Source organism: Rhinatrema bivittatum, chromosome 6 (genome assembly GCF_901001135.1).
Source record: "Rhinatrema bivittatum chromosome 6, aRhiBiv1.1, whole genome shotgun sequence".
NCBI lineage: Eukaryota > Metazoa > Chordata > Amphibia > Gymnophiona > Rhinatrematidae > Rhinatrema > Rhinatrema bivittatum.
The window spans coordinates 250,812,493-250,827,250 of record NC_042620.1 but is presented as its reverse complement, the minus strand read 5'-3'; the positions used below and the strand labels follow the sequence as shown (position 1 = coordinate 250,827,250).

The window sequence follows — 14,758 nt, the reverse complement described above, 5'->3', positions numbered from 1 at the left end:
TGTATTATCTGTGAATCTGACCACTTCACTCATCACTCCCTTTTCCAGATCATTTTTAAATATATTGAAAAGCACAAATTGCAGAACAGATACCTGGGGCAATCCACTATTTAATTTTCTCCATTGAGAGAAATGACTATGCAGTCCTATGCTATGTTTCCTATTCCTTAGCCAGCTACCAATCCACAAAATTACATTGCCCCCCTACCCCATGACTCTAATTTAATTTTTGAAAATTTTTGAAAATCCAGATACACTGTGTCAACCAACTCATTCTTCTTAACCCCTGCAATAAAATCTATCAGCTACAGTACCTGAAGATTGGAGGGTGGCCAACATAATATCAATTTTTAACAAGGATTCCAGTGGTGAGCCAAGAATCTACAGATTTGTGAACTTGACGTCAGTGCAGGGCAAAATAGTAGAAACTATTATAAAGAAAAAAATTACTAAACATACAGTTTTTAATGGAACAAATCCAACATGGATTTAGCCACAGAAGTCTAGCCTCATTAATCTGCTACATTTTTTTGAAGGGGTGAATAAATTGTGGATAAAGGTGAGCCGTTATGATGGCTACACCAAATGACTGTATATAAAACCAGTAAATAAATAGTATATCTGGATATTCAGAAAGCATCTGACAAAGTACCTCATGAGGAAATTTAAAAAGTCATGGGATAGAAAGCAATGTCCTATTATGGATTAAGAACTGGTTAAAAGATAGGAAATAGAGAGTAGGGTTAAGTGGTCAATTTTCATAATGGCGAATGATGAATAGTGGAGTGCTCCAGGGATCTGTATTGGGAACATATTTATAAATGACCTGGAAATGGAAACAATGAGTGAGGTGATAAAATTTGCAGATGATACAAAATAATTCAAATAATTCACCTTGCTCATCCACGAAAACCTAGACCACCAGGAAGAGCTCCTGAAGGGAGGCACTGTTGCATCTGTCGGTTGCAGATGGCTGCGACCACTCTGCCTCATCTCTTTTTTGCCTTTCTCCACATCCATGGGCAAGATGGCTGCCTCTGGTGCCAAGTACCAAAACCCTCGGCATCTTCAACTCAGCATGGGCGTCCCCGTCCGCCATGCTCCTTCCTGTGGCCTCCTAGGGCGTGCGCACGCACGCTGCCTATGCTTATCTACATGTCATGGCAGGAACCTCGGGGGCGTCCCCATCGCATGACGTTAATACCTCCTGATATTTAAGCCCCCGCTCTGCTCAGAACGAGTTAGCAAAGACTTCGGTTTAGCTACTCTGACCGCTTCTAAGTTGCATGCTTAGATCCTCGCTACCCTTCGGGGTATTTGCTCCTGAAGAAGCTCTGGGCACCCGCTCCTCTGGGGCCTCTCGCTTCTAACTAACCCTTCGGGATCTTCTACTACTAACTAAGACAAACATGGCTTACCTTGATTCGATGAATGACCATGTATGACGGCAGCTGAGGGTGGGCTGCTGAGTCCATCTGTCTACACTAAGGAAAACGAAATTATCAGGTAAGTAATTTCTCCATTTCCTAGCGTGTAGCAGATGGACTCAGGACCAATGAGATGTATAAAAGCTACTCCCGAACTGGGTGGGAGGCTGCCCGTGGTCCAATAAGGATTGCTCTTGCAAATGCTGTGTCCTCCCGAGCCTGGACATCCAGACTGTAGAATCTGGAGAAGGTATGGATGGAGGACCAAGTTGCCGCCCTGCAGATCTCGGCAGGTGACAGCATTCTGGTTTCTGCCCAGGAAGCCGCCTGGGCTCTGGTGGAATGGGCCTTGACCTGTAGAGGTGGTGGTTTTCCAGCTTCTACGTAGGCCGCCTTGATGACTTCTTTGCTCCAGCGAGCAATGGTTGCCCTTGAGGCCGCTTCCCCTTGTTTCTTCCCGCTGTGCAGGACGAACAGGTGGTCTGTCTTTCGTACTGGTTCTGACATTTCCAGGTATCTGGATAGTAGTCTGCCGATGTCAAGATGGCGTAGAGACCGGCCTTCTTCCGATTTCTTCAAACCTTCCAACGTTGGTAATGAAATGGTTTGGTTGAGGTGGAAGTACGAAACCACTTTGGGGAGGAAGGAGGGGACCGTGCGTAGATGGATGGTCCCCGGGGTGATTCTGAGAAATGGATCACGGCAGGACAGTGCTTGTAGCTCTGAAATGCGGCGGGCTGAACATACGGCCAGCAAGAAAACCATCTTTAGGGTTAGTAGACGGAGAGACAGGCCTCGGAGGGGTCTGAAGGCGGGTCCCGCTAGGAATTCCAGGACGAGGTTGAGGTTCCACAGGGGCACTGGTCACTTTAGTGGTGGGCGAATGTGTTTGACCCCTTTCAGGAATCTTGATATATGTCTGGGTGCGCGGCTATGCTGTCGCCCTTGTTCCTGGGGCCGTAGCATGACAGCGCTGCCACCTGTACCTTGATAGAGTTGAGGGTCAGGCCCTTCTGGAGTCCATTCTGTAAGAATTCCAAAATTATGGGGACTTTAGAGGAGTGTGGTTCGATGTTGTGATCTTCGCACCAGGCCTCAAATACTCTCCAGATCCTTATATATGTTAGCGATGTGGAGAACTTGCGTGCTCGGAGGAGGGTATCTATTACTGCCCCTGAGTATCCCTTCTTCCTCAGTCAGGCCCTCTCAATGGCCAGACCGTAAGAGAGAATTGAGCTGGATCCTCGTGAAGGATGGGACCTTGTTGTAGTAGGTCCTTGTGTGGGGGCAGGGGTAGAGGGTCCCCTGCCAGTAGTCTTCTCATATCTGCGTACCAGGGTCTTCTTGGCCAGTCCGGGGCCACCAGAAGAACTAGACCTCTGTGTCGCTGAGCCTTGTGGATGATTGCACCCAGCAGGGGCCATGGGGGAAAGGCGTATAGGAGGGTCCCCGGTGGCCAGGTCTGTACCAGGGCGTCTATCCCTTGTGACTGCGGATCTCGCCTGCGACTGAAGTATCTGGGTACTTGGGCATTGGATCTGTTTGCCAGAAGATCCATGTCTGGGATCCCCCATCGATCCACTATCATCTTGAAGGCTGTGGTTGACAGCTTCCATTCTCCCGGGTTTAGGCTTTCCCTGCTGAGGAAGTCTGCCGTGGTGTTGTCCTTCCCAGCGATGTGGACGGCGGAGATGTCCTGGAGATTTGCTTCCGCCCAGGACATCAGGGGGGCTATTTCTAAGGATACCTGTTTGCTTCTGGTTCCGCCCTGCCTGTTGATGTAGGCCACCGTGGTGGCATTGTCCGACATCACTCTGACCGCTTTCTTTCGAAGTCTGTGGGCAAACCATAGGCAGGCTAGCCGGACTGCCCGTGCCTCTAATCGGTTGATGTTCCACCCCGACTCTACTTCGTTCCACCGCCCTTGGGCGGTTAGCTCTTCGCAGTGTGCTCCCCATCCGTGTAGGCTGGCATCTGTGGTGAGCAGGGTCCAGGTCGGGGAGGATATTCTTGATCCCCAGCTCATGTGGTTGGATTGCAGCCACCACCTTAGCTGGGTCCGCACTCTGGACGGTAAAGGTAGATGCACAGTGTAGTTCTGGGATCGTGGACTCCACAGAGATAGGAGTGAGCGCTGCAAGGGTCTCATGTGGGTTCGCGTCCATGGTACCACTTCCAGTGTGGATGCCATTAGACCGAGGACTTGTAGGTAATCTCATGCTGTGGGCCGGGTGGCGCTTAGCAGGGTCTGTAGTCGGTCCCGCAGCTTTGATCTCCTTATGGGGGTCAGACTGACCTTGTCCTCCTTGGTGTCGAATCGGACCCCTAGGTATTCCAGCGACTGCGATGGCTGTAGGGAGCTCTTGTTGGTATTGACTACCCATCCTAGGCTTTCCAGTAGAGTTATGACACTGTTGGTTGCTCGGTGGCTCTCCTCCGGTGATTTTGCTCTGATCAGCCAGTCGTCCAGGTAAGGATGAACAAGGATTCCCTCCTTCCTGAGTGTCACCGCCACCACTACTATTACCTTGGTGAAGGTCCGCGGTGCAGTGGCTAACCCGAAGGGTAGTGCCCGGAATTGATAGAGGTGATTCAGGACCTTGAAGCGTAGGTAGCACTGGTGTTCCTGATGGATTGGGATGTGCAAGTAGGCTTCCGACAGATCTAGGGATGTGAGATATTCTCCTGGCTGTATTGCACATATGACTGATCGCAGGGTTTCCATTCGAAATCTTGGGACCTTTAAGGTGTCTGTTGACAGACTTGAGGTCCAGGATGGGTCTGAACGTACCTTCTTTCTTGGGTACGATGAAGTAAATGGAGTAATGCCCACGGGAATTTATTTCCCGTGTTGGTACCGGGGTTATGGCCTCTAGGGTCAGGAGTCTGGACAGAGTAGCTTCCACTGCCGCCCTCTTGAGAGGGTCGTGGCAGGGAGATTTCACGAACTTGTCCGGAGGGGTTCGAAGGAAGTCCAGGTAGTACCCTTCTCTGATTATGGCTAGGACCCACTTGTCCGAAGTTATCTCGACCCATCTGCGGTAGAATAGGGTTAGTCTGCCCCCTATGGCTTCTTCCCTTGGATGGGTCGGCTGAATCTCATTGCGGGGTGCGGCTGGGGCCTGGACCCGAGCTGGTTCCCCTCCTGCTTTGTTTGTTCCGAAAGGACTGGTTCCTGCCTGTAGGGCGGGGCGCTTGGTAGTTGTTCCTGTAAGGGTTGAAGCGCTGTGAGCTTCTGCCTCTGGAGGGCCTGGGAAAGGGACGCTGGTTTCTCTTCGTCTTGTCTTCTGGTAGACGAGGTACTGGAGAGTCGCCCCATTTGTTAGCCAGCTTCTCTAGTTCGCTGCTGAACAGGAGGGATCCCCTGAAGGGCATTCTTGTGAGGCGAGTCTTGGAGGAGGCGTCAGCCGACCAATTTCGCAGCCAGAGTTGTCTCCTGGCTGCCACTGTGGATGACACTCCTCTGGCTGCCATGCGTACTAGGTCGGAGGCAGTGTCAGTGAGGAACGAAAGTGCCGGTTCCATGTCGTCTCCCGGGGTGCTGGTTCCTGGCTTGGGATAAACAGGAACATGTCACCACTGTACAGCAGGTCGCAATTTGTAGAGACATGGCTGCCACCTCAAAGGCCTGTTTCAGTATGGCTTCCAGGCGTCGGTCGTGTGCGTCCTTGAGGGCCACTCCTCCCTCCACTGGTATGGTGGTGCGCTTGGCGACCGCGCACACTACGGCGTCCACCTTGGGGCATGCCAGAAGCTCCTTGGTTGCTGGGTCCAGGGGGTACATGGCCGATAAGGCTCGACCCCCTTTGAATGAAGATTCTGGCGCATTCCACTCCAGGTCAATTAGCTGTTGTGCTGCCTGTAAGAGGGGGAAATGGTGGGACGTCTGTCGAAGGCCCTCCAGCAGGGGGTTCATTCTAGGTTCCCCCGGGGTGCCTTGGCCCAGGATAGCGAGTTCCGACAAGCATTGAGATACCAGGTCCGGAAGCTCATCCTTTGAGAAGAAGCGTCTCATGGTTCGATGCTGCTCCGTTCCCGAGGGGAGTTCTCCCTCCTCGAGGGGCTCAACTTCTTCCTCGGAGAAATCAGTTTCCCCGTAGGTGGGGCTTCTGGGTGGTGGGAGCCTATGTCTAGGCCTCGAGGGTCCTGGGGCATGAGGATCTTCCGGTGCATATGGATGGCCGGCCCGGGGTTCAGTCTGCATCTGAACAAAGGCGTGAATCCCTTTAAAAAGCTCCACCCAGGAGATTGAAGCCGGATCTAGGTTGAGGGGCGCCGGTTCCCTGGGGTTCCCCATTTGTGGGATGGAATCACAGGGGCCAGCTAGGTCCGGGGTGCCCCCTGAGGAGCTAGCACTGGGACCCGGGTGGGACTGGCCCTGGCCTGGATCTCCCAGGGCCTCCTCACAGTGTGCGCATAGGGCGTCCGCTTCCTCGCTCTGTGCGGCTCTGATGTGGCATGCTAGGCAGAGGCCTAGAGCTTTTATGCCCGATTCTGGAGGTGCCGCTTCTGTGGACGCGTGTGCTCTTATGCGATCCATTGCGTCTGAGATATGCGCGCCGGTGTGCTCCAAGCCGTAATTATGCGCTTTGTACTGTGCGCGAAACTTATGCGCGGAAGGTTTTTTTTTTTTTTTTTTTTTTTAATGTGTGCCTAAGAATGTGCACCTGTAATGTGCGCCCAATATTGTGCGCCTGTAATACGCGCCCAATTATCGGCGCCTATAATACGCGCCCAATCCTTGGGCGCCTAGCTTAAGTATGCGCCCAACTATTTTTGGGCGCCTATAATATGCGCCCAGTTAATCTTGTGTGCTTAGCTTAAATTGTGCGCTCGATCGTACGGAGAGCGGCGAGCAAGGCCAAGATGGAGACGGCGAGCGTGCGGGCAATATGGTGACCTCCTTGGAGGGTCTCCACGTGGGCAGACCCTATTCCTCCTCGATCTTCGGAGACCAGTTAAATAGAAGATGTGCGCCTTACCTTGTCTTCGACGCTTCCCGGTTGCGACCCGGGCGGTCTCCGGCTGTGGGGGGAGAGGGTAAATACCTTCACCGCCGCGTTCGAGGGGGTGCACCCGCTGCCTCTCAGCCACGCCCGAACTCCTCTCGCTCGGGGGGCTAAGTCCTTGCCGCGATTCGGCTCCGGACCGAGGCTGCCTCTATGCCGCGCCCGAACCCTTCTCGCTCGGGGGCCAGGTCCCTGCCACGATTCGGCCACCGGACCGAGGCTCTTACCTCCGAGGGACCACGGAAATCACCTCGGGAAACTCAACTAGGGGAGGGACCCGAGGGTATCACCGCAGGAGTGCGGGGCTAGTCTTCAGGTAGGATTTTTCTTTAAATTTGGTAGAACCTCAGCGAGCATGAAGATAGCTCCTAACTGCTTTGGAGACGGAAAAATACTGAGAATCTGCACTTCCTGCAGGGGTATATGTACTGGGTGCTGACATCAGATTGAAATCTGATCCGTCTCCAACTGCTAGCACGAGTACACTATACCCATTGGTCCTGAGTCCATCTGCTACACGCTAGGAAATAAATCCATTTGGGTTAGCAGGCTCGATCTCTTCCCCCCCCCCCCAAATCTTAGCCCAGGGATGGCCAACTCCAGTCCTCAAAAGCCGGAGACAGGTTTGGTTTTCAGGATATCCACAATGAATATGTATGGGGTAGATTTTGACATGATGAAGACAATACATGCTGATCTACCTCATGCATATTCATTGTGCTTAAATAGGGTATAGCATCCTTTCCCCCCAAAATAAAAAAAATAGTTGCAGCCATAATGGCCTCAGGCACCTCCTATATTAAAATTAAAGTACTAGCTCCAGGCTTCCGCTTGCCCTCACCTTAACCCACCCCACCCAGACCCACCATAGCTATGACAGCAATGCTGGATGTGATTAGAGCAGTCCAACTCTACTGCTCTGGCAGGCCTTGGGGATGGCTCCAGGGGCCAGCACTTTAAACTTTTGACATTCAAGGGGGAAGGGGGTCCATGACTTTTTTTTTTTTTTTTAAATTTCGAGGTCCAGGGGTGATTTAGAGGGGGAAGGAAATTTAAACCTCAGAGTTTTTCCAGGTAACGTAATATACCTGGCCAAATCCTTTTGAGTATGTACATGGCTTGAATATGATAAGAGAAGAGACAACTTCAAGAATCTGGTATCCAACTTTATTTCTTTAAAAAAAAAAAAAAAATCACCTTTATAAAATGAATACTGGAATAAAATGGAAAGAGAACAGGATAAAGAGGTAGGGGCATGAGACGAGAAGAGTAGAGGGAAGGAAAGGAAATGAGGGAGAGAGGAGAAAGATGCACTATACAAACAGGAGGGAGAAGGCTCGATATCCAAAGTTTGTAAATACATCAACTCTGGGACTGTTGCCAGCAGCAGTCAGCACCTGCAAACAAGAACACAGAATATTATTAGAATATGAAACAGCTTTACAGAGGCTGAACTAACCTATCCATGCCTTTCTGATAATATGTTTACACAGGCACAATGTTTGCACATGTTGCATTTATATTTTTTTCAATTTAATTTTTATTGGTATTTTAATATATACCAACACAATAAGGAAATAGAATTACATCTGAACTTAATATTCATTATAAAGGAAAAATAATAGTAATAATAAAATACAATAGTTCAAATTCTACAAGTCCATGTCATCGAGTTCAAAACAAAAAAAACAAAACAGGTAAATATAATTTGCTTCTTTATATAATCCCTTATAAATCATACCTCTGCAGCAGATGAAATATTATTTATCTTAGCCCTAATAAACAATTCCAAATGAATGGGGTCAGTGAAGATAAATGTAATTAGGCACTTACAAGGATATTTTAGGAAAAATTCCCCATCCCCCCAGGATAGAACTTAGGCCTTCAGAGAAAAGGAATTCTCTTCTACGTAACTGTCTCATGTGCAATATCAGAAAATATATGAATAGTAGCCCTACGAAAGTTTTCAGACTTAAAGTACTGACATAAAAACATCTCTTTATCATCTTCTGCAACAAAAGAAATAAAGTAGCTCTTGTTACAATTATATCCTGGGAGTTAGTCAAAAAGGCTGACACATTGGAGCTATCAAAAGATGTAAACATCCATATTACCCTCTGCCATAACTTGTTTTTTTATTCTCAGGTAACAGAAGCATCTAGAAAGAACAATTTCTTTCTCCTTAGCTATTTGTAATATCTCTTTAGAATATTTCTTAAACTCCTCAGTCAATATTAACCTAGTTTTGAGAAAATTAAGTATACAAAGATTTTTAGCCCTCATAATATTTTCTAGGGACTCCATTGTAGTATGAATATACAAACAATCTTTCATATTAGCTACTACGGAAGCTTGTATATTAGATAATGACAAACCGTTAGGCCCGTTCAAACGGGTGAGATTCTGTTGGTCAGACCGGCGGTATGTCAGAGCCACTCTTTTCTCCACAACTTCTTACCCTTCCCACTAACTCACTCATATCCTCTTCCCTTTGCCTTCCATCCCCTCTCATCTTCCCTTTCTTTCCCCTCACCTCATCCACAACCCCTTCCCTCTCCCTCAGTCCTCCTCCACTCCCTCTTTGTCTCTTCTACAGGGCTGTTGTCCCTTTGCATGACGGTTAAAATGAGCGAGATTTAGCTCTGCTTCGGCCATCCCTCCTCCGGCGGCGGACTGACGGGCTCAGCGACTTTTCTGCCCTTTCCTCCTCCTGTCCTTGTGCATGACGGTCCGGCCATCCCTACTCCCTCCCCCCTTCCCCGGCAGCAGAGGGATGGGCTCAGGCCATTTCTCGGAGCGGCAGCTCGTCTGTCCTTTCCTCCTCCCCTCTGTGACACCCTGGCCTGATCTCTCTTCCTAGAGGTCTAGCTAAATAGCCAGAAGTTCCCAGTCCCACGTGGTGTAGTTTTTCTTGGCCAGTGAGAAAATTTTGGTAAGTATACGCAGGTCAGCAGTGCTCCGTATTAGTTTGGTTGTAGGAAGATAGCCCCCACACCAAGAATGGAGGCTTCTATCTCGACGATGAATGGCTTGGTGGAGTCTGGATGACAGTCATGGGTAAATTTGTTTTTCAGGCACCAGTAGACCTGTACTACTTCCTCATTCCAATTACGAGAATCCAATCCCTTTTTGGTAAGAGCTATGAGTGTTGCAGGCAAAAAGAAGTAACCATGGACAAACTGGCAGTAATAGTTGGCGAAACCTAAGATCTGCTGCAAGGCCTTGAGACCTACTGGTTAAGGCCAATCTAAGATGGCTTTCAATTTCTCTGTCTGGGAGATGATGTAGCTCAGAAACGGCAGCTCCACTTGCTCAAAGGAGCATTGGCATACAATTGGTGTTCTTGTAGTTATTGCAGGACTTGACTCACATGAAGCTGATGCTGCTTTAGGGATTTAGAAAATACAAGGATGTCATCCAAACAAACAAAATGACATGAATTTGAAGGAGGAGGTCCTAGAATGTCGTTCACCATTGTTTGAAAGACTGCAGGAGCATTGCATAGTCTGAAGGGCATGACCAAATACTCTAATAGCCAGTCTTGGCAGACTGTAGGGATGTGGATCCTTGTGCTGTGGTGTGATTGACACTACCACATGAGCAAGCCCATCCGGTTCACTCAGACAGCTGGTGGTCGTACCCCTAGTGGGACAGGCTGGAGCTTCACCTATACAAACCGATATAGAATCTTGCCTGGTATGTGCCTCTAGCAAAAGCTCTCGAGGAAGGCCTTAGGGCAGGGGTCAGGAACCTTTTGGCTGAGAGAGCCATAAACGCCACATATTTTAAAATGTAATTCCATGAGAGCCATACAATATGTTTAAAACTAAATACAAGTAAATGTGTGCATTTTATGTAAGATCACACTTTTAAAGTACAATAAGTCTCTGAAAATATTACACCAGGCCTTAAGACACCAATACATCTATTAGGAAAACGGACCAAGTCAGGCTGCTATAGAGTCCTACACAGAAACTACACGCCAGCAGAAAACCTCACCTGAATCACGTGCTGTCCCTCACCTAACATATAATCAAGAGACCAAAACGCATAACAAGAAGCATGCAGAAAAAACTGAATTGGAAACTGCAACAAGCCAGAGTCTCTGTATGAAGTAACAAAGGAAAAAAGAAACATCACCCATCCTTATAAAACAAATCAAGAAATATAAAATCATCAGCAGTAAAACTGTACTAACAAAAAGAACATATTTCGAAACAGCTGATGAGTGGAATATCCAATAATTAAAAACTCATATAAAACATTTCCAGATACCAACAAAATATTTCAAAATAGCAGACACAAAGACCCAGTAATGAAAAATAATAAGGATACAAAAATTGTTTTGCTCTGCATACCTGGGAACGTTTGATATCCAGGTGTCCTGAGATTGTTCTGAATTAGCAGGAGGAGGGGTGGTTTGCTTGGAACTTTCTCCTCTCTCAGTCACATACCAGCGCTCTCTCTCACACTGGCTCTCAATGACACACCTATACACACATGCTCTCAGTACTCACATATATATATGTTTTTTCTCTCTCACTTATATAGGCTCTTAATTACACATTTACACACATGCTGTCTATCTTTTCACGCTTACCCACACACAAACAGGCTTTCAAACACACACATACATGCTGTCTTTTTCTCTCACACACAGACTCTCATTCACATGCTTACAAACATGTCCTCTCTTTCTCATTTACACACAGGCTCTCAATCACATACTCACATGCTCCCTCACCTAAATCAGCTCTCAATCACACAGACACACATGGTCTCTCTCTCTCATTTAAACACAGGCTCTCAATCACATACTCACATGCTCCCTCACCTAAATCAGCTCTCAATCACACAGACACACATGGTCTCTCTCTCTCATTTAAACACAGGCTCTCAATCACATACTCACATGCTCCATCACCTAAACCAGCTCTCAATCACACACAGACACACATGATCTCTCTCTTACTTATACACACAGGCTCTTAATCATACATACACATGATTTCTCTCACACACAAAGGATCTCAATCATACACACATACTCTTTTTCACACAAACAGGTTTTCAATCACAAACTTACACATACAGGTTCCCAATGGTAAACTTACATTCATGCTCTCTCTCTCTCACAGGCAGGCTCTCAATCACAGACATACTCTCTTTCACATGTACAGGCTCTCAATCATTCACATACATGCAATCTCTCACACACACACACAGGGCCCCCCCCGCGGCCCGGAAGAGGAAGTGGAGAGTATCGGGTGCGTGCGCGGCAAGAAGAGGCCACGCTAGTGCGCTCGGCATCGGCCCAAAGAAAAGACGACTGCAGCGCGGCTCGAGGAAAATGAAGAGGTTCAACCATGGCCGATGGGACTCCGCCTCCGCGAGGGCTGAAAATGAAGAGGTTAGCGTTGGGAGGAGGCTGCTGCCGCGAGTTCCCAGGGTGGGGGGAGCGAGCGAGCAAGCAGCTGCTGCTGCTTGCTCGCTCATTCACTCTCTCTCTCCCTCACCCCGGGAACTCGCGGCAGCGGCAGCAGCAGCAGCCTCCTCCCAACGCTAACCTCTTCATTTTCAGCCCTCGCGGAGGCGGAGTCCCATCGGCCGCGGTTGAACCTCTTCATTTTCCTCGAGCCGCGCTGCAGTCTTCTTTTCTTCGGGCCGATGCCGAGCGCACTAGCGTGGCCTCTTCTTGCCGCGCACGCACTCGATACTCTCCACTTCCTCTTCCGGGCCGCGGGGGGGGGGGGGGGGGGGCGGGGCGAGGCGGGAAGAAGAGAGCACGCCGGTGCCGCTGACTCCAGCTGTCCTGCCGTGTTCCGCCCGGGCGGAGGAGGACCGGGGAGCAGCTGGGTCAGCGGGAAAGTGTGGCGACACTTGTCTGCGAGCCAGATGCAGCCCTCAAAAGAGCCATATCTGGCTCGCGAGCCATGGGTTCCCGACCCCTGCCTTAGGGTCTGTTACAACCATTACCTGCTCCCAAGGAACCTTAGACATACCTGGCTATGGACTTTATCACCGACCTTCCTCACCCAAGAAATAACACCGCTATTTGGGTAATAGTGGACAGATTTTCTAAGATGGCTCATTCTGTACCCTTGTCTGGACTACCTTCTGCACCAGAGTAGGCCAAATCGTTTGTGCAACATGTCTTCCATCTACATGGGCTTCCCCACCATATCTTCTCAGATTGAGGAGCTCAATTTACTGCAAGCTACTGGAAAAGCCTGTGTAAGAAAATCTGGAATTATATTGGATTTCTCATCTGAGTACCACCCTCAGTCTAATGGACAGATCGAGTGCATGAACCAGTATTTAAATCCTTTCTGCACTCCTATGTAACCCAGCATGGTTGAATGATTGTTTCCATTAATTTTAATTGTGTATTTGTTTACATGTTGGATTAAATAATATTGCACATTAATTGTAAATGTTATAGATTTCTCTGAGTATGTGGGTATAATTGATCATTAGAGAAATTGTTGTTTACTTATTCCCTATGTGTTGTTTGCCATACTTGCTTTCTTTTCAGCACGCGGCCCCAATTTGTTGCTCTTCCTCCTGCATCTGCAGTTTGTTTCCTGCAGGGGATGGCAATGCTCCTGCTCATCTCGCTTTTCAGGTCATTTTCCTGAGGCACAAGTGCTGATGCTCCTTCTTCCTTGAGCCTGCGCTGCTCCAGACCCTTTTTCTTCCGGCCTTCTGCAGCAGAGCACCTGGAGTTATCGGGTATTGACCCGGAGACCCAGCAATTTGTTCAGAATTCCAGAGTCTCTAGGCCAAATCCAGAGAGTTCTCAAGTATGCCCAGAGGATGACCAAAACAAATTAGCAGTGATGCAGTTCCCCTCCATAAGTCACTTCTTCTCACCCTTCCTGTACTCTGATGCCCTCTCTTAACCTCCTCCCCTCTCTCAATCTCTGTATCTCTCACGCCCCAGCCCAACCCTTCTCTCTTACCTCCTTCCGGTTGATTCTCTGTCATCCCCTCCCTCTCATGCCATCTCTCATTGCCTCCTCCCTCTCATCCTCTCTCTCAAACCTTCCAGCTTCATCTTCTCCCTCCAAATCCTTTTTTCACATCTCCATTCTTTTTACATCCCTCAGTTGATCTTCTGTCATTCCTTCTCTCTCACTCTCCAGCAGTAATCCCTCCCTACCTTATCCAACACAAAAAAAACCCTTTTGCCTCTCATCCCTTTCTTCAAGTAGCCCCTCTTCCAAACATCTCACTGGCCAGAGTCAATGGTAAAGTTTTCCTTTGGGCTCTGGGCAAAAGGTGGTTGATAACAATGGGAAGAGAGAGCAGGCTGATGACAGGGGCAACATTTTTCTCTTGGTTAGGTTCAGTGGTTGATGAGGGGAGGGCGGCAGTGAAAATCTCCACTGGCCATACATACAGCTCTCCCCTTCTTTCATGGCTGGTCCCAAGCTGCTGCCACATGCAGATCACATCAGGCCGTGCAGCAGCCCTGATCCCTCCTTGCGCAGGGCTTCCTGCAACTACAGAAACTCATGCAAGGGCTGTGCCACTGCACAAAATATGAGTGTGCGCTTATTTACAGACCCCATGCTGACTTCCTCTACTAATGCTGCTGCTGGCACCTAAAGAGTGCTGTCACTTGAGGCACTTGTGACCCCAAGAGAAGGATATACGACCCCATTTGGGGTCCCGGCCCACAGTTTGGGAAGCCCACAGTTTGGGAAGCCCTGCTCTAGACCTAATATTTGCTAATTCCAGCAATTGCTTAATCAATGTCATGCATGAAATTGCTCTGGTCTGATCACCATCTAATAAAGGCAGAAATAGCCTTCACCAACCAAATCCATAATAGTATAGATAACAAGTTTACTTTTACCTTCAAGAAAAAGACTGAGATGAAGTACTTGCTGAAGCAATAGAAAATAAGCTCTTTGAAATAAATCAAACCAATTCAACATCAGCATTTGATTCCTGGGATAGTCAATGACATAGCAGAAAACCTTAGACCTGTCCAGACAAAAACTATTAACAAAGATAAGAATAACTCCAAACATAAGAAGCCTTGGTACACTGATGAATTAAGAAGCACTAAACAAAACCTGAGAAAATTAGAACAATGGCAGAAATGCCCATCTGCTGAATCCCTAGGAAAATATAATTCTTTCCTTACAAAATACTGTACACTAACTAATAAAGCCAAAAAAAGAGTACTATGCAAAACAGATTCACAGGGTTATATTTAATTCTAATCTGCTCTTCGATGTTGTTAAATATTTAATTAAAGACCTGATATCCTCAGTCTCGAGAAACTACAACTTCACAAAGGCTTCTTGCAAA

The 14,758-nt window shown here is 48.2% G+C and overlaps 1 protein-coding gene across 1 annotated transcript in view; it reads right to left on the bottom strand.

Moving 5' to 3' along the window:
- Positions 1-7,593: 7,593 nt before the first annotated feature.
- The window catches only part of THOC6 (THO complex 6), a 157,909-nt gene continuing 150,744 nt past the window's right edge, over positions 7,594-14,758 (bottom strand). The window contains exon 13 of the mRNA XM_029606783.1: positions 7,594-7,833. Within this exon, the coding sequence (XP_029462643.1) occupies positions 7,750-7,833 (84 nt within the window). The 3' untranslated portion in view covers positions 7,594-7,749. The remainder of the gene's footprint in view (positions 7,834-14,758) is intronic.